General features: G+C 46.2%; 1 protein-coding gene across 4 annotated transcripts in view; it reads left to right on the top strand.

The window, feature by feature from the left end:
• The window catches only part of CUX1 (cut like homeobox 1), a 1,145,546-nt gene that overhangs the window by 585,201 nt on the left and 539,406 nt on the right, over nucleotides 1-20,939 (top strand). For all 4 annotated transcript variants that reach the window (XM_069226953.1, XM_069226954.1, XM_069226952.1 and 1 more), the window contains exon 13: nucleotides 5,652-5,700. In XM_069226953.1, the coding sequence (XP_069083054.1) occupies nucleotides 5,652-5,700 (49 nt within the window). The remainder of the gene's footprint in view (nucleotides 1-5,651; nucleotides 5,701-20,939) is intronic.

Genomic DNA, 20,939 nt, shown 5'->3' with positions numbered 1-20,939 from the left:
ATGCTTGTTTGCTCCTGCTCCAAGGGATCTTCAGGCTCTGTGTAGCCCTAAGCACTGGTTCCTGCCAAGCAATGTCTCCTTTCAGCTGCTCCAGCGTCGTGAAACTCCTCTTCAGGTGTGCTGACTGGGCCTCACTGCGAATTGCTGTGCCTGCTGTCACTGGTTTGCTGTGGGGGCTATGACTGCTTCTGATGACTCTCCCAACTACTGAGGGTCACCTCTGACTCCCCGCCAAGGGTCGAGTCCCCTGGACCTTGCTGGTCCTCCTCAACCTTGCAACTGTTATTTTTCTTCTTCTGCATTTGCCAAGGCTTGTTGGTGGTTCTCCGGCAACACTGACCCACTGCAACTAGACTGCTGACATGGGACACCATTTGCATCACTTCAGGGACTACTTTTCGTCTCCTGCACTGTAGGACTAGTCTTCTTCCCCCATCAGCGTGGTCCTGCATCCACAGAGGGGTGGGTAGTGGCTCCTGCCATGACCGGACAATCCAAAACTGGACTTGGTCCCCTTCCTTTGCAGGTCCTCTTCTGCCAGAATTCACCTTTGGGTTCTTCCAGTCTTGTCTAGGTCTTGCACAATCCTTTTCCTAAGTCCTCCTGTTAGTTTAGGGGAAAACCAGGTACGCTGCTTTCCTGGTCGCTGAGGGTCACTCTGGTACTCACCTCTTGGGGTTCCTAGTTCCTCCAGCTCCCTTTTAACAATTCCACATCCTTGGGTGGGGGACTGTATCTCGCATTCCACTTTCTTAGTATATGGTTTGGCCCTTCCCTAGGGCCTTCAGTTTTTTGTAATACGTTTCCCAATGCTTGTTGTATTTATGCTCCTTACTGATTGCTGTTGTGTATATAATTGTGTACTCACCTTCAGTTGGCGGGGACTGCCTATAAGTTTTCTAGTGTTGTGCTACTATAACAGAGTACCTTTATTTTTGTGACACTGTGTAGTTCATTCATGTGCCATAGTGCTGTGTGGCTATAGTGGCATTGTATAAGCTTTGCATGTCTCCTAGATAAGTCTTGGCTGCTCATCTACAGCTACCTCTAGAGATCCCTGGCTTCCTAGACACTGCCTCCACTTCACTAATAGGAGATACCTGGACCTGGTATAGGGTGACAACCCCATAGGTGTCGACCACACACCAGGCCAGCTTCCTACATACAGGACCATCCATCCTTATTTGCTTCACCTATTGTGATTCGTTGTCTTAAAGGTCTGGTGTATATGTTTCCACCCAGGCCACTTGGTATGCCCCACGGGGACCTTAATTTGGTACTCCTTGTCCTTGTATGTAGCCAATGTAAGGAATTGTTTCCTGAATCTCAAAACAGTCTTTCTCGTATTGATACATTTGTTGCATGGGTAATCTACAAGCTCTGTCTGTTGTGATACTGTACACTACCTTTTTCATGGATAATTCTTTCTACAGTTTGCTCAGCTGTAGAATAATCCTAGGTGCCAGACTGGATCCAGAAACTTCAAAGCTCTCATCAATCCGGTAGGGGGTGCTGACTTTGTATTGACACCAGAAGTGGCATCATATGATGTCACCAAAGCCACACAGCACCCACTTGGGCATAACGACGTCTATTCTTTTTTTCTGTGCCTTCGATGTGGATCTTGAGCTCACAGGCTCCTGAAAGTTGTGTGTTTCCTCACAAAAATAAGTTCAGTACTGTCTCCTAAGCGCTGTGGCTACAAGCCCGTAGAGATTACAAGGGACAGATGTCTTTTAAGGACCGGCACACCATCTGGATGTGGTGCCTTGGCTCAGACCATGATTCATGCTCTTGCGACTTCTGTCAGAGCAACCACCCTAAGACCATCATGGAACTTAAGACCAAACTGTTCATGGCCCTGGCCTATGGTGATTGGGGAAGTCTTCCTCAGAGTCTTCATCCTCTCAGCCAGAGTAAGTTATGATGGAGCCATCTGACCCCCGAGACACACGGCTTAGAGCCTGTTCCACAGCCAGACCCGGGCGTCCAATCAGCACTGCCAGTGCCTTTGGATCCATCGGTGCCAGCTCCATCATTACCAGGTCTCTCAGAGCCGCATCCTAATTTCCTGGAGCTCTTGGCGTTGGGTGCACACCTGGCAGCTTTCCTTAAGGTGATTTTCAGTATCTTCACCAGGTCCTCGAACCCATCTGCTATGCCCTTCGGAGCTAGAACAAGTTCAACCTTCATATGTGTATGCCTGTGGCTCCCTATGCCTGGTGGGCTTGACCCTTCTCCGGAGATGGAGTGTGCTGCTGGACCCTCCACTAGAGAGGTCACGTACTTTCATTCTGCAATCAATAATGTTTCTGACATATAGGATCTACAGCTACCTTCCGTTGATGCTAAAACCGATGTCCTCATGAAGGTTTTACTGCCCTCGAATCCCACTTGATGAAGCCTTGATGGATACTGTCTTGGCGGCATGGGAGAAACATTCATCAGCACCTGGCAGACACTTTAGCCCTCGGACATGGCTTTTCTGTCCACACACTCCTCTCCAGCGAGTCTAGTGATTGATACATCTTGTTCCTCCAGACAATTGCGAGGCATGTTCCCAAAAATTCCCTCGGACGGGGGTACTCAGTAACAAGGGAAGTGGGTATCACCCTCCCGCAGCAGTCATCCCTGACTCAAAACATTAGGAGTTTCTAATAATACGCAGGCCAATCTCATGGTGGTTATTTTTTATAGAGCCCGTCTTTTGCTGAGTAAAGCTTTAGAAACATTTATGGCCAAAAGTGTGGCAAACTTATCTCTGTGCCTCCAACAGCCACCACCCCAATTAACTATGCACAATTTCAGAGCTTTTGAGGATTTTCCAGAGGCTTTTCCTTTTTACAGAGACTGTAGTAAAGTGCCCCTTTTGACATGGTTAGCCCCCCCCCACCAATCCCCCCCAAAAAAATACACACACACACATTTGGCCTGATATCTGATGCTAACTTGAGTGTGAGCTGTTTCTGTCTGAGCGCCCTAATTCTGAGCGCCCCCTGTCTCCTTAGGATTCCATTGGGCACCTGACACCAACTTTGACATCTGCACCCGACCAGCCCCGTGTTGCAGATGGTGCGCTCTTGGTGTCTCCCTGAACTTTGCTCTGTGGATACCTTACCCCCCGAAGACTGGGCTCATAAGTCAAGTACTTACCTGTTAATTGTGTTGTTACTTTTCCTCCCCTAGGATTGCATTGCTTCCTATGAGAAAGGTATTACTTACCTGTAAATACTAAACAGTGTGCATTCGTTACTGGAAAGTGAAATATTCTTGAAACTATACTTACCTGCAACAAAGATCCTTTTAGTTCTAGAAATAAAGTAACATTATATTTTTGATGCATAAAACATTGGCCTGGAGTTACTAATTGATAAGGTGCCTCATATTTGTGTACAACAAAAGCTTAGCACTTCCCTTTTGTAGGAAAATGGCTCTCCCCTAACCCCTAACATTTTGCCTTTTTTTGATGGTAGTTATGATTGAAAGTGTGCTGGGACCCTGCTAACCAGGCCCCAGCACCAGTGTTCTTTCCCTAAACTGTACCTTTGTTCCCACAATTGGCACAGCCCTGGCACACAGCTAAGTCCCTTGTAATTGGTACCCCTGGTACCAAGGGCTCTGTGGCCAGGGAAGGTCTCTAAGGGCTACAGCATGTATTATGCCACCCTGGGGACCCCTCACTCAGCACATGCACACTGCCTCACAGCTTGTGTGTGCTGGTGGGGAGAAAGTGAATAAGTCGACATGGCACTCCCCTCAGCGTGCCATGCCCACAACCAACTGCGTGTGGCATAGGTAAGTCACACCTCTAGCAGGCCGTACAGCTTTCTGCATGAAACTAAACAAAGAAAAGTTATTGGCTCCAGGCCACATATAGTAGAAATAATTGAGCTCTCAAACGTATTAGACCACAGTTGACTGTGCTAGATCATACATGTCCATACATGTATAGACATGCTTTTAATAATGCCCTGAGATTTCGACTGCATATTTCGAAAGAGTGCCCTGTACTTGATATTGTGAACATAAAATTGGTACTTGGGCTTTATTTGGTAATACTTTCACCCTGTGTGTTGCTTTTTTTTTTTTTTTTTAGATTGTTTAGGCATGTTTACAGTGTTTACAGAAATGTGAATCTCTGGCATAGATTAGTTGAATGGGAGACTTAAAACTGTACATCATTAATCTACCTCTGTGTGCATCCCTCAGTGTTCTAACACCCAGTGAATGACTGGGTAACAGTGTTGATGTCTGTTCAAACAATTATATTGCTTTTTGCTCCTTACTATGAGGAGCTTTTTTTTAATCAAAACCTCTTCCCAGAATGTCCTCATCTGATAGAGACTTTGAGCCGCAGATTCCTTACCATAGACTATTTCCAGGCGTTACACTGGATCTGTTTTTTTTTTTAAACAATCCTCCTTGCGCAGGTGGCATCGGTTGGCTTTTCATGGCGTAGTTGGCACCGTCCCTACCAGAAGTGATGTGCGCAGTGCCTATATAGCCGCCACCCAGTGCTCTGACCTCAGTTCATTCTCATCTCAGATGCGTTTTTCATCTCCTTACCATGGAAAACATAAGAAAAGAGCTAGTAGGAGCCCTCTTAGTCATCTTTAAAGGTGTTGCCCATTTTACAGGTCTCTGGAGGAAGTATTTTCCATTAGGGATTCACTTGAATAGTTTAAGCATGTTCAGAAGCCATGTTAGCCGTTTTGAGTAAGAAGCTCAACACCTCTCATGTGATTCATGGAGCAGCAGAATCTGTGGCAACACCAGTGCTTTGACCCCCGGTCTGCTTGGCAACCATTCATAGTGACCATGAATATCTTCGTTGATTATTTACTGTTGTTGGCATCCATATGCGTTTTCAAAATTGTGACTGTTGAACTGACTTCTCAGGCACGTCTGGATTAGTATTGGAAGGTATCATTGGATCTTCAGGAAATGTTCTTTACCATTTCCCTTGAGGGTTCAAAGAAAATGTTCACATTGCACTGTTGGGAGTGTGAGGTACCCCATTATCGACCTGCAACAATATCAACTGCAAGATACTGACTTTGCGCAATATTGCCAAGGTTAGTAGATGTACAAATAAATATGTGCTCTCCTTTTTATGCCTTGATGGTATTGGACAGGTCAATATGTTGCACTCTATTGTTGCGGGTGGATATGTTTGTATGCAAGCATTTCATTCTGTCCTGACCGTTGTGATTTGTGAAGATCAGGCAAAACTGTGGTTATTCGTCATTAGACACCATTATGGATGGCCTGTGTCACTTCTGAAGATTGACTGGTGCTGCAATAACCCTGCTTATTGCGGTGTGCTGAATGAATATAATTCTTAAAGATTGAGTCCTGACAAATGCGAAAGGAGATATCCTAGATGAAGAATCTGCAGCAGAATGCATATCTATCAGAAAAACGTTAGCAAAGGTAACTAACTTGTTTAGCCATTCCCGAATTTCACAATTTGCCTTTCTCTCACCAAGAGCAGATGATTAAACTGGAAGCTGTTGAGTGCATGCAGCGGGCAGAATTGCTTGAATAAATCACCAAAGCTCAAAGTTTAGGACTTGCTTTCTTTAAAGTAGACTTTGGAGGAAGTGGTGTTCTGAAAGTAATTTATTAATCTCTCCATTGTAAATTTACAGCATTTTGAAGTCCATGGAGTTCGCGCCATCTGAAGGAGCCAATTCCCAGGTACTGAATCACCTTTTGTTGGTGTTTGTGTTACTGTTTTCATCGGACGAACACTAATTTTTTAAGTTATGTGGGACAGCAATATTGGATTTACTATAATCTAGCATGGTAACAAGATACCTATGTGATTTTGTAAGTTATAAATATGTTCTTGCATAAATATGTTAAAAAATATCTAACATAGGGGCATATATACCCATAATAATAGCATTCCCTTAGGTACATTGCTTAGGATTCTAAATTGCTTACTTTCCATTAATTATTTCCTGCCATCACATGGTTCTTTATCGTTTTTGTCTTATTAATCTCCATGTGTTCTTCACGTGCTGAGCAGATTTTCTGTTGTTTTTTTCCAGAAGTGCTCAAATGTAGAGAGCCCTTGTAAATGTACTCTGGTTTTGGAAGATTTTTGGCACAATATGCTTTGGTGCCAGTTAATTATTTGGAACTGCCTTGTGAGCAGACGTATGATTTTTTTAAATCCTCCCAAAGGCTAGATTTTATTATAACCCCTTCCAGTTGCTGAAGTTTGCTTTATGCGGTTAAAGAGAGAGAACCCTTTTTGAGCTAGGCTCTTAGAGGGTCTATACTTGATAACTGACATGGTTCCCCTAGTGTTTTGAGTACCTCAGACCAGCTCAGTCTCCAGCCTTTATTCTTCACTGCTTCTGATCTTCTTTAGAGCCTACACGCTTCGTTTGATTGATGTCTGTCAGACCACATCCTTTTGAGTACATTATTTGATGGACATTAAAGCTTACACCAATTTTTGCTTTAAAAAGAAGTCCAACCAGACTTCCTAGTTGGAAAGAAAGATAATCCCTAGTCTTTGTTTTGTTAAAGTGGAGCTTCTTGTAAGATTGAAGACCGAAGAGCTCGTCGATTGGAGATGTTGTCAAGGACGTCGGGTAACACCCCTGCAAGAGCATGGGCAGGAGGAAATCTATCAAGAAGAGGCTTTTTCCATAGGAGTTTCGGACTCGGATGTTCAATCAGACATCGAAAGCCAGCCTCTTTCCTTGGCGCAGCCTCTTAATACTACCCTGAGGCCCCATGTAAAGACTTAAAAAAAAAAAGCCACATAAGATCGTCGGTCCACCACTGCCTTTGGGCCATGGTCGGATCCGAAATAACATTTGGATGCCCCACCTTCAGGCTCGGCACTGAAAATATTCAAGTCAAAAGCGTCTTCAGCAGTGACCACTGGCTCGACACCTCTTTCAACATCGGGATCGAGTCAAGCCTTTGACCCAAGTGTTTTGGCTCCAAACAAAAAAAACCTTTACCTATGTTTCAGAGCCAAAGGCTTCCATTCGACAAAAGGCTCCAAAACTTTAGGAATCGAAAATCCCTTCTTCAAAAGACTCAAGTCTTTCCTCAGACTTAACAGTGGAGCCTATCCTTGAAACTAAAGACGCTTGTCAGCACTAGATTCATATACAAAAAGGAACAGGACTCATTATTGCTTCTCCTCCAGTTCCAATTAAAAGGAAACATACTTTCCTGGAAACTTTGGACACAGCTCCTCCACCTAAGAAACTCGTCAAGGCTCCAGTACAACCTAGGCATTCTCCTCCACACTCTCCTGTACTTCCTCTTACACCTGCTCCACCTCCACAATCTCCTCCACATACTGTGGAAACACAATTTTCTCCACAAAGTTCACCAACATGTCCGGGAGATGACATGGAAGACATTCCACAAGACATAGACCCTTGGGATTCTTATGATGTAGATCCCATACTCCCAAATGATCCTGATCTATATCCTGCATGGCCTTTACTCCCTGAAGATGCAGCATCTTATCAGAAGGTTGGCAGCTGTGTATCATAATACCCAAGTGCATTCTGACCCAAATGACGAAGATTTTCTATTCAATGCACTAACTTCCACACATAAGGAAATTCAATTTCTTCCCATGCTATCAGGCATGCTTAGACATGCTACAGACATTTTTAAGGAGCCTGTCAGATCTAGAGTAATTACTCCAAGAGTTGTCAAAAAATACAAGGCAGATCCTACAGATTCAATACACATTAGGTCACAGTTGCCCTCAGATTCCATTGTGGTTAGTGCGGCACGTAAGCATGCCAACAGTCAGTCGACAGGAGATGCACCTGCTCCTAATAAAGAATACAAAAAATTAGATGCCTCAGGTAAACGGGTAGTGGCACAAGCAGCCAATCATTGGTGTATCGCCAATTCCCAAGCTCTTTAAGCACGATATGATAGGGCCCACTGAAATGAGATGGAAGACCTTGTCCAGTATGTCCCAGAAGAACACTGTCAAAGGGGACAGGAGATAGTTACTGAGGGCCAAACTATTTCCAATAATGCCGTTAGGTGCACCACTGACGCTGCTCAGTCAGCCACACGGGGCATTAATACTGTTATTATTAGAAGACATGCTTGATTAAGATGCTCTGGGTTGAAAACGGAAATACAACAGGCAGTGCTTAAAAGGCCTTTTGACAAGAAATACTTATTTGGGCAACAAGTTGAACCACTATAGAAAAACTCAAAAAAGACTCAGAGACAGCAAGGGCCATGGGGGCCTTATTCACAACACCACAGAGGGGCATTTTTGGTTGCCCACAATTTAAAGGAGGTTTCAAAACAACATCTACTTAGCCTTCCACCTCCCAAACAAAACAAGGCACACTTTTATTGCAGAGGTTCCTGTAGAGGTGCCAATATAGAGGTAGAAGAAAGGCGTCCACCTTTATAGGTTCCGCCTTAAACACATGCTAGTGACTGGCTACACCTTCCATCACCGCACACTTCTCCAGTTGGCCGGGGGGGTTGGGGGAAGACTACTCCATTTCTGCCCCCAATGGTCATGTATCACCACGGATCAGTGGGTTCTATCACTTATCCAACATGGTTACTGTCAAGAACTCATTTCCATTCCACCAAATATTCCCCCGCCGTAGGAACTTGGCTCTGTATATACTATCTCAAAGTGAGAGATAGTGTGCACAGAGTCCAAGGGTTCCCCTTCAAAGGTTGATGGTGACAAAATTAGATAATATCAATGCTTTATCTTGTGGTAGTGTGGTCGAGCAGTAGGCTTACCAGAGGGTAGTGTTAAGTATTTGTTGTACACACACATGCAATAAATGAGGAAAACACACTCAAAGACTTAACTCCAGGCCAATAGTTTTTATATAGAAAAATATATCTTCTTAATTTATTTTAGAACCACAAGATTCAAATTTGAGGTAAGTACATAAAATGCAAGGTACTTCACACAGGTAAGTATAGAACTTTGATTTAAAACAGTAGGACACACAGTTTTGGTTAAAATGGCAAATAGCTATTGTAGGAAGTTGGCTCTGTATGTGCTATTTCAAAGTAAGGAATAGCATGCACAGAGTCCAAGGGTTCCCCTTAGAGGTAAAATAGTGGTAAAAAGAGATAATACTAATGCTCTATTTTTGTGGTAGTGTGGTCGAGCAGTAGGCGTATCCAAGGAGTAGTGTTAAGCATTTGTTGTACATACACATAGACAATAAATGAGGTACACACACTCGGAGACAAATCCAGCCAATAGGTTTTGTTATAGAAAAATATATTTTCTTAGTTTATTTTAAGAACCACAGGTTCAAATTTTACATGTAATAGCTCTTTTGAAAGGTATTGCAGCTAAGTACTCTAGGAACTTTGAATCATTACTTTAGCATGTATACTTTTCACATAAAACACAATAAGCTGTTTTAAAAATGGACACTTAGTGCAATTTTCACAGTTCCTGGGGGAGGTAAGTTATTGTTAGTTTCAACAGGTAAGTAAGGCACTTACAGGTTTCAGTTTTTGGTCCAAGGTAGCCCACCGTTGGGGGTTCAGAGCAACCCCAAAGTTATCACACCAGCAGCTCAGGGCCGGTCAGGTGCAAAGGTCAAAGAGGTGCCCAAAACACATAGGCTATAATGGAGAGAAGGGGGTGCCCCGGTTCCAGTCTGCCAGCAGGTAAGTACCCGTGTCTTCGGAGGGCAGACCAGGGGGGTTTTGTAGGGCACCGGGGGGACACAAAGTAGCACAGAAAGTACACCCTCAGCAGCGCGGGGGCGGCCGGGTGCAGTGTGCAAACACGCGTCGGGTTTCCTTCAGTTTTCAATGGGAGACCAAGGGGTCTCTTCAGCGATGCAGGCAGGCAAGGGGGGGGCTCCTCGGGGTAGCCACCACCTGGGCAAGGGAGAGGGCCTCCTGGGGGTCACTCCTGCACAGAAGTTCCGTTTCTTTAGGGGCTGGGGGCTGCGGGTGCAGGGTCTTTTCCAGCCGTCGGGAAATGGAGTTCAGACAGTCGCGGTCAGGGGGAGCCTGGGGATTCCCTCTGCAGGCGTCGCTGTGGGGGCTCAGGGGGGACAACTTTGGTTACTCACAGTCGTAGAGTCGCCGGAGGGTCCTCCCTGAGTTGGTTGTTCTCCACCAGTCGAGTCGGGGTCGCCGGGTGCAGTGTTGCAAGTCTTCTTGCGGGGAGTTGCAGGGGTCTTTAAATCTGCTCCTTGTAACAAAGTTGCAGTTCTTTTGGAGCAGTGCCGCTGTCCTCGGGAGTTTCTTGTCTTTTTCGAAGCAGGGCAGTCCTCAGAGGATTCAGAGGTCGCTGGTCCCTTGGAAAGCGTCGCTGGAGCAGGTTCTTTGGAAGGCAGGAGACAGGCCGGTAAGTCTGGGGCCAAGGCAGTTGGTGTCTTCTGTTCTTCCTCTGCAGGGGTTTGTCAGCTCGGCAGTCCTTCTTCTTGTAGTTGCAGGAATCTAAATTCTTAGGTTCAGGGAAGCCCTTAAATACAAAATTTAAGGGCGTGTTTAGGTCTGGGGGGTTAGTAGCCAATGGCTACTAGCCCTGAGGGTGGGTACACCCTCTTTGTGCCTCCTCCCAAGGGGAGGGGGGTCACATCCCTAATCCTATTGGGGAATCCTCCATCTGCAAGATGGAGGATTTCTAAAAGTTAGAGTCAACTCAGCTCAGGACACCTTAGGGGCTGTCCTGACTGGCCAGTGACTCCTCCTTGTTTTTCTCATTATTTTCTCCGGCCTTGCCGCCAAAAGTGGGGGCCGGGGCCGGAGGGGGCGGGCAACTCCACTAGCTGGAGTGTCCTGCGGTGCTGGCACAAAGGGGTGAGCCTTTGAGGCTCACCGCCAGGTGTGACAGCTCCTGCCTGGGGGAGGTGTTAGCATCTCCACCCAGTGCAGGCTTTGTTACTGGCCTCAGAGTGACAAAGGCACTCTCCCCATGGGGCCAGCAACATGTCTCGGTTGTGGCAGGCTGCTGGAACCAGTCAGCCTACACTGAACAATTGGGTAAAATACAGGGGGCATCTCTAAGATGCCCTCTGTGTGCATTTTTTAATAAATCCAACACTGGCATCAGTGTGGGTTTATTATTCTGAGAAGTTTGATACTAAACTTCCCAGTATTCAGTGTAGCCATTATGGAGCTGTGGAGTTCGTTTTTGACAGACTCCCCAGACCATATATTCTTATGGCTACCCTGCACTTACAATGTCTAAGGTTTTGCTTAGACACTGTAGGGGCATAGTGCTCATGCACCTATGCCCTCACCTGTGGTATAGTGCACCCTGCCTTAGGGCTGTAAGGCCTGCTAGAGGGGTGACTTACCTATGCCACAGGCAGTGTGAGGTTGGCATGGTACCCTGAGGGGAGTGCCATGTCGACTTACTCGTTTTGGTCCTCACCAGCACATACAAGCTGGCAAGCAGTGTGTCTGTGCTGAGTGAGGGGTCCCTAGGGTGGCATAAGACATGCTGCAGCCCTTAGAGACCTTCCCTGGCATCAGGGCCCTTGGTACCAGGGGTACCAGTTACAAGGGACTTACCTGGGTGCCAGGATTGTGCCAATTGTGGAAACAACTGTACATTTTAGGTGAAAGAACACTGGTGCTGGGGCCTGGTTAGCAGGGTCCCAGCACACTTCTCAGTCAAGTCAGCATCAGTATCAGGCAAAAAGTGGGGGGTAACTGCAACAGGGAGCCATTTCTTTACAGCTATTTTAAAAGTGGACACTGCAAACATCAACAGTTCCTGGGGGAGGTAAGTAAATGTTAGTTTTTGAGGTAAGTAAAGCACTTACACAGTCAGTCTCCTGGGCATAGGCAGCCCACCGTTGGGGGTTCAAGGCAACCCCAAAGCCACAGCACCAGCAACACAGGGCCGGTCAGGTGCAGAGGTCAAAGGAGGGCCTAAAACACATAAGTGCCTATAGAGCACAGGGGTGCTCCGGTTCCAGTCTGCTAGCAGGTAAGTACCTGCATCCTCGGGGAGCAGACGGGGGGGGAGGGTTTGTAGAGCCCTGGGGGGGTGGGGACACACACAAGCACACAAAACACACCCTCAGCGGCAGAGGGGCGGCCGGGTGCAGTGTGCAAAGTAGGCGTCTGGTTTTATATTGAAAACAATGGAGGGACCCGGGGGTCATTCTGGCGATGCAGGCGGGGCATGGGGGCTTCTCAGGCCAGCCACCAACTGGGCTGTCATGAGGGCTGCCTTCTGGTCACTCCTGCACTGGTAGGTGGGTCCTCTCGGTCCTGGGGGCTGCGGGTGCAGTGCTTGGTCCAGGCGTCTGGTTCCTTTGTTACCAGGCAGTTGTGGTCAGGAGGAGTCACTGGATCCTCTCTGCAGGCGTTGCTGTGTGGGTGCAGGGAGGTCGACTCATGGTGTCCACGTCATTGGAGTTGCCTGGGAGTCCTCTCTGCAGTGTTGGTTTCTCCAAACTCGAGCTTGGGGCATCAGGTACAGAGTGTGAAGACTCACTCTTCTGACGGGAAGTGAGAGTCTCTTTAAAGTTGCTGTTTTGTTGCTGTTTCTGGACAGAAACGCTGTCTTCAGGAGGTTCTTGGTCCTTTAGGTGCAGGTCAGTCCTTTGAGTCCTCAGAGGTTGCTGGTCCCGCTGGATGAGTCGCTGTGCAGGTTCTTTGAGTCTGGAGACAGGCCGAAAGGGCTGGGGTCAAGTCAGTTGTTGTCTCCGTCGTCTCTGCGGGGCTTTCAGGTCAGCAGTCTTTCTTGTTGTAGGTTGCAGGAATCTGATTTCCTGTGTTCAGGGTCACCCCTAAATACTGAATTTAGGGGTGTGTTTAGGTCTGGTCATTGGCTACTGCCCTGGAGGGTGGCTACACCCTCTTTGTGCCTCCTCCCTGAGGGGTGGGGGGCACATTCCTATTCCTATTTGGGGAATCCTCCAAAACCAAGATAGAGGGTTTTTTAAGGCAGGGGTAACCTCAGCTCAGGACACCTTAGGGCAGTGGTCTCCAAACTTCTTAATGCCGTGCCCCCCCAGTTGAAAAATAAAAATCCATGGGCCCCCTCAGAATTTTTCACAAATATTTTGTAAGGATGGCAATATTTAAATATGTCCAGACCTATTTAAACATTGCAATTAGGTGCTGTTATCTTTTTAAAAATGCAATATCATGCTTTTGTTTAAAACAAAGGCTTGTTATCTGTATAATGCTTCTTTTGTCCAGAGTTTGGCGCCCCCCCGAGAGCACTTGAGGCCCCCTTAGGGGGGCCCGCCCCACAGTTTGAAGACCTCTGCCTTAGGGGCTGTCCTGACTGGTGGGTGACTTCTTGTTTTTCTCATTATCTCCTCCGGACTTGCCGCCAAATGTGGGGGGCTGTGTCCGGAGGACCGGGCATCTCCACTAGCTGGGATGCCCTGGAGTGCTGTAACAACAGGCATGAGCCTTTGAGGCTCACCACCAGGTGTTACAGTTCCTGCAGGGGGAGGCGAGAAGCATCTCCACCCAGTGCAGGCTTTGTTCCTGGCCACAGAGTAACAAAGGCACGCACCCCATGTGGCCAGAAACTAGTCTGGTTGTGGCAGGCTAGCAGGAACCGGTCAGCCTAACACTGGTGTTTGGACTGGTATACAGGGGGCATCTCTAAGATGCCCTCTGTGTGCATTTTTTTATAAATCCAGCACTGGCAACAGTGTGGGTTTGTTATTCTTAGAAGTTTGATACCAAACTTCCGAGTGTTTAGTGTAGCCATTATGGAGCTGTGGAGTTCGTTTTGACAAACTCCCAGACCATATACTTAATATGGCCACACTGTACTTAAAATGTCTAAGAATGAACTTAGACACTGTAGGGGCATATTGCTCATGCAGCTATGCCCTCACCCGTGGTATAGTGCACCTTGCCTTAGGGCTTTAAGGCCTGATAGAGGGGTGAATTACCTATGCCACAGGCATGATTTTGTGTGCATGGCATCCTGAGGGGATGCCATGTCGACTTGGCCTTTTTCTCCCCAACAATACACACAGTCTCCAATGGAAGTGTGCATGTGTTAGGTGAGGGGTCCCTTAGGGTGGCACAACACATGCTGCAGCCCCTAGGGACCTTCCCTGGTCACAGGGCCCTTGGTACTACTGGCACCTTATACAAGGGACTTATCTGTGTGCCATGGGTGTGCTAATTGTGGAAACAATGGTACATTTTTAGTGAAAGAACACTGGTGCTGTGGCATGGGTAGCAGGGTCCCAGCACACTTCTTAGTCAAGTCCACATCAATATCAGGCAAAAAGTGTGGGGTAACTGCAACAGGAAGCCATTTTCCTACACCCGTGCATTCACAAACTGTCCCACCACCATCTTACTCTCTCAAAAGAAGAGGTACAATCCCTTCTTATCAAAGGAGCAATAGAACCTGTTCCCTCTATCACAGAAAGGGTTAGGAGTATATTCCCTATACTTCCTAATTCTAAAGAAGGATGACTTATTAGGACCAATTCTCGATCTCATACCTCTCAACCTATACATACTTTCAGAGCACTTTCATATGGTCACTCTGCATGTTATTCCCTTATTACAGCTGCAAGATTACATGACAGCGCTGGATCTCAGGGATGCTTACTTTCACATTCCCATATATCCTGCACATCGCAAATACCTCTGGTTTGTCATTGAAGGAAAACATTATCAATTCAGGGTTCTACTTTTCGGGGTAACAACCGCTCCCAGGATATTCACAAAATGCTTAGCGGTAGTTGCTGCATTCCTCAGAAGACAACATATTAATGTTTTCCCAATTGGTTTGTAACAGCCAATACCATCCAACAATGTCAAAAACATACAGGACGCATTGTTGCTTCTCCTCTTTCTGGCAACTGCGACATTTGCCTTTGCTAAGACTTGTTGATGGAATTCCTGCACCAACACCTGACTGCAATTCTTCTTCCGCCGTGGGACATCGTCTGCGTACCTCAGGAACTCTTCTTCGGCTCCAGGGCTGCAGTGCTGACCTTCTGATCACCGTCGACCAACTCCTGCAACTACAGCTGTGTGGGTAGTAGCTCCTACTCTTCCTGGACTCCACTGTGACTCTTGGACTTGGTCCCCTCTCTCTACAGGTCTTCCTTTTCAGGAATCCACCATTGGTTTCTTGCAGTCTTGTCTGGGTGTCTCCTTTTCTTCTTTTCCTTCCTTTTTGGGTAGTTTGGGGAAATTCCAGTGATTTACTCCTGCTTTCCTGGTCACTGGGGGTACTATGTTACTTACCTCTGTGATTTTCTAGTACGCCCAGCTTCCACTTACTTAAGTGGGGGGTCCAGTGTTCGCATTCTATTTTTTTAGTATATGGTTTGGGCTCCCCCTAGGGTCACTATTGTTGAACTACATTTGCACTGTTTTCTAACCTTTTCTATGCCTATTACTGTTTAGTGTATTACTTACCTCCTGTTGGAGGTGTTGCCCTTCTAGTGTTTTGTAGGATTGTGTGACCAAAAACAAAGTACCTTTATTTTTGTATAATTGAGTGTTTTCTTTCTTGTGTGTAAGTGGTGTGTGGCTACAGTGGTTTTGCATGGCTTTGCATGTGTCCTAGATATGCCATGGCTGCTCATCCACAGCTACCTCTAGAGAGCCTGGCTTCTAGACACTGCCTACACTTCATTAAGAGAGGATATCTGGTATAAGGTGTAAGTACCTTGGGTACCCACCACAGACCAGGCCAGCTTCCTACAAGCATTGTCTGTCTTGTCAGTAGTCTCAGTGTCATCTTCAGGATCTAATGTTGTTGGACTGCCAGACTCACCGCTCTCTGCAATGGTGGAATCTCACAAATCGTTCAAAAGGGTGGCCCTTTCAAGACACTGTGACTCTGATCACTCACTACAGATGCATCATTGATAGGTTGGGAAGCTCACCTCAACAACTTTGCAATACAAGTCAGATGGGATCCCATTTAACCAACATCACATCACCTAGCTGGAGTTACTAGCAGTCTTTCTAGCACTCAAAGCATTTCTGCCACAACTCTGCAACAAAGTGGTTCTAGTCCATGCAGACAACATGACAAATATGTTTTATCTACAGAAACTGGGGCTCATCTCAGTTGTCTCCTCTAGCACAGACAATTTGGAAGTGGGTAATTCCCAGTCACATACAGGCTATCTCCCAGGAATAGACAATCAGTTTCCAGCCCTCCTAAGCAGGATGCAGCAACAGGTCCACAAATGGGAACTTCACCCACAAGTACTTCACCAATACTTTCACCTCTGGGGAACACCAGAGATAGATCTCTTTGCCACTGTAGGAAATCCAAAAAGCCAAAACCTCTTATCCAGATAGCCCACACCCTCAGTCCAAGGGCAATGCTCTATGGGTGAATTGGTCAGGGATATTTGCTTACACTTTTCCGACTCTCCCACTCATTCCATTTCTGGCTCACAAACTGAGAAAAGCATCACTCACTATAATTCTTGAAGCCCCAGCCCAAGTATGTCAACCTTGGTAATCAACACTATTGGATCTGTCTGTGGTTCCCCACAAGAAACTTCCCAACAGACCAGACTTTTTAACTCAAAAGCAAGGTAAATCAGGCATCCAAACCCCCAAAACTCAATCTTGCAATCCATTCACAAAAGGGAAAGGTTTTCTAATCTCGCTTCTTCCTAATCAGAAACAATCTTGTCTGTGGAGACCCATCCTGGATCTAAGGGAGCTGAACAAGTATGTGAAAAAACAGTCCTTCTGCATGGTAACATTGAAAGACATCTTGCCACTTCTCAACAGAGCGGACTACATGGTATCATTAGACCTGCAAGATGCCTACTTTAACATACCCATTCACCCAAAACACAGGAAGGTCCTAAGAGTTATGGTAGCCGGCAGGCACTTTCAATTCAAGGTGCTCCCTTTCGGGCTCAAGTCCGCTTCCTGAATTTTTACAAAGTGTTTAGCCCCTGTTGCAGCATATGTAATGCACAAGCAATTTCAAATTTTTCCATACCTAGACGACTGGTTAGTAAAAGCTTCCGACATCCAGTCAGTACGCAATTCTCTCAAGGCGACCTTTCGCCTTTTCAGACAATTGGGCATCTCTCAACCGGGAAAAGTCCCAGCTTCAGCCAACTACAAGCATAGTCTTCCTGGGCTCCATACTGGATACAGTCCAAACCAAGGCTTATCCAGCAGTAGACAGACATCTCAAGCTAGCAGGAGCAATTCAACAAAAAAAGTATTTCAGTTCGACGCTACTAGTCATTACTGGGGATGATGTCATCTTGCATAAATCTTATTCTCCACTGTCACCATCGTATGCGTCCCCTCCAGGAGGAGCTCGACAAGCAATGGAAGCAGGCACAAGACTCCTTTGAGGACACAATACATGTAACCCCGTGTATGGCAGCCTCCCTCAATTGGTAGATAACACCCAAGAACATTTCCAGAGGCCTATGCTTCTTAACCCAGGTCCCTCCGCTAACGACAGATGCATCAATGGCATGTCTGCAGGATCTTCAAGTAAGTGGCAAATGGCCCCGCGCTCACACCACTCTTCACATCAGCCTCCTCGAGCTCAGAGCAGTGTATCTGGCTTTGCAGGCCTTCATTCCAAGAATCCACGGCTCTTCAGTGCTTGTCCGAACGGACAATACGACCACCATGCACTACATCAACAAGCAAGGAGGGATTTGGTTGCATCAGCTATCCAAAGAAACACAGACCATTTGGACCTGTGCATTCAGCACTCAGTGCACATAAAAGCAGAGCATCTCCCAGGAGTGCACAACACCACTGCGGATTCGCTAAGCAGGCTAAGCACATCTCCCCATGAATGGGAATTGAACCAGGAGACGCTGGATGGGATATTCCTCTGGTGGGTAAAGCCAAATCTGGACCTGTTTGCGACGTCCCAGAACGCAAAATGCCGATTTTATGCAAGCTGGCATCTCCAACTAGGATCCTGGGGAAATGCCTTTTCAATAGCATGGTCAGGGATTTATGCTTACGCTTTTTCTCCTATTCCCCCTACTTCCACGAGGGATCAGCAAAATCAAATTGGAGCCCTGTCAAATACTTCTAATTGCTCTAGCCTAGCCCTGTCAACCTTGGTACTCAAAGCTACTGTTGCTGTTGTTGTCCACCCATAAGGATAACACCGATTCCGGAGTTTCCAACCATCAATCAAGGCCAGGTGAGACACCCGGATCCCAGGCCTCTCAACTTATTTGCATGGCTCCTGAATTCAATGAGTTCAGCCAATTAGATATTCCTAACGACTGTAAGGACATCCTGGCTAAAGCTCATGCAGATAGCACAAGTAGGACATACCAATTTAAGTGGAAATGCTTCTGCTTGTGGTGTGTCTCCAAGAACATACACCACCTTTCTTCCACCCCAGAACAAATCGTACCTTACCTTCTTCATCTAGCATGTTCAGGTCTTGCCCATGCATCCATAAAAGTTCACTTGGCAGCCATTTCTAGATACAGAAGAATATCTAAGAAACCATCCCTCTGGTCTCAAAGACTTATAAAACTATTTATGAAGGGTCTTTTTCGGTCTTTTCCTCCAGTTAAGGCCCCTCCTGCAGTTTGCCAACTTAATACAGTCTTGGTCCAGCTGATGAAAGAACCATTTGAACCCATCCATTTAGCAGACATCAAATACCTCACATGGAAAATATCGCTCCTCTTAGCTCTAACATCTGCTCGCAGAGTCAGCGAGATACAAGCATTTACAATCCAAGAGCCTTTTCTACAGTACAGTGGGGATAGAGTTATCCTACGTACCAACCCTAAATGTATCCCTAAAGTACCATTGGACTTTCATATTAATGAGCCAATAGTACTGAAGTCCTCCTTTTCACAACCTCAAACTGGAGCAGAAAGATCCCTCCATTCTCTCGACTTGAAAAGATGTCTCAAGTTCTACTTACACAGAACAAAGTCAATCAGGAAATCAAACCAACTCTTTGTAGCTTTCAGTACACCCAGAAGAGGGCATCCTGTCACTAAGCAAACTATTTCCAAATGGATTTTGAACAAGATAGCCTTTTGCCATCAAAAGGCTGATCGACCTTTGGGTGCGAGAGTGCGTGCACATTCCACTAAAGCAGTTTCCACTTCTTGTGCATTATTCTTGGGCCTGTCCCTACCTGACATCTGCCGAGTTGCAACGTGGAGAATGACACATGCTTTTACAAGGCATTATTGCTTGGATGCTGAAACGCTCCGGGATGCAGCGGTTGGCCAAGCAGTCCTTAGGCATTTGTTCCAATGAAGGTGAGACATTTCTCTGTTCCTGCCATCCGCTTCTGCTGTTTAATACCACGTTTTCTGTATAATAATGAGTTTCTGTGTATAATGTACGTATAGGTGTGTGCATATATAAATATATATATCAGACATGAGGTTATCTAAATCCTGATACTATCTCTTACATGGCAGAATGTGTTCTTACAGATACAGAAAATGTGCTAGTCACTGCTTGCTATTCTTATTCAAGCATGTGAATCTATGAAACTTCCAATACTGGAGTAAGAAATAAGTTACTTACCTGTATCTGTACTTCTCCAGTATTGGAAGCTTTCATAGATTCAAATGCGGCCCACCCACCTCCCCTGAGGAACTCACTTTCTCATTTCTCTGTGTTCCTTAATATTGCAACACTTATGATCGGAAAATCTAAGGGAAGGCAGTTCCTCACAGGAGGTTCTAGGGGGGGTGGTGCAGTTTGATTGGTTGAATTTGGAGTTTGGGTCTTTTTTACAAAATGACTATGATAGGTTGCTAAGCTAAAGACCTAATGCACGTAATGTAGGTATACATTTAAGCATATCTTATATATATTCCACCGGGGACTCCCATCTCGACGACGGGGAAGTATTCAAGCATGTGAATCTATGAAAGCTTCCAGTACTGGAGAACTACAGTTACAGGTAAGTAACTTAATTCATATATATGTTCGAAGGCATGGGTAGCTGCAGATACACATGCTGTGCATATCACGCCATCTAGTGTTACAAGTTGTTTTTCTTCAAATAAGACTTTTTTCGAGTCACTGGATCGAGTGACTCCTCCTTTCGGCGATAGTGCGCATGGGCATCGACTCTTTTGTTAGATTGTTTTCTTTCTGCCGTCGGGTTCGGACGTGTTCCCTCTCGCTCCGGGACTTTCAGTTTGGAAATTCTCTAATCTCTCAAACTTTTCTCAAAGCATTGGAATTGTTTCAAACGCAGTCTGATAGTACCGTCGGGATCAAGGAAACACCCTTTTGGTCTCTCTTTGGTCACGGTTGGCTCTTCTGCGTCATAGACTATTGGCTCAGTCTCCATTCCGATTCTGTCCTCGGTGCCACGCCAAATTTCCATACACCGACCAGCACTTGGTCTGTAATCTCTGTCTTTCTCCGGAACATCAAGAAGAAACCTGTGAGGCGTGTCGGTCTTTTTCGATCGAGGAAGACATTACACAATTGAAGGGCAAGAAGACTGGAGATGGTGTCTAAACTCAGAGTCCACCACCGACACCCTCGAAGAGGAGCAGACACAAACAGCAGTTTTGATCCCAGACTCTGACTCTGAGCACGATTCAGATAACGACAGCCAGCCAATAGCAGCAGCACAGTACGTGAGTACACCTGCCCCAATTCCAGCTTTTAAGAAAACAGGGAAGGCTTTGGGGTGCATTACTGCTGTCAAGCCATGGTTCCACCCGGATAAAATTAATTATCGACGAACCCTTGGGTTTGGCACCGAAAAAGGCTAAAACACTCCTCCAACAAGTTGCCACGCCTGCTTTGGTGTCGGGGTCGAGCCGAAAAATACAAGCCTCCACCTCCGAACCGAGTCGACACCCAACATCATCGGATCTGAAAAGACTACACTCTGCTTCAGAGCTAAAAGCTCGGCTAACAGCTTCGGATCCGAAATATATCCGAAAAAAGCATTTTATACAGAGGAGACAGGGCTTTTGGTTCGAATTAGGTATGTGCCCAAAACATTT

This window comes from Pleurodeles waltl, chromosome 3_2 (genome assembly GCF_031143425.1).
Source record: "Pleurodeles waltl isolate 20211129_DDA chromosome 3_2, aPleWal1.hap1.20221129, whole genome shotgun sequence".
NCBI lineage: Eukaryota > Metazoa > Chordata > Amphibia > Caudata > Salamandridae > Pleurodeles > Pleurodeles waltl.
Note: the sequence above shows the minus strand (reverse complement) of the source record. Positions and strands in the feature narration are given on the sequence as shown.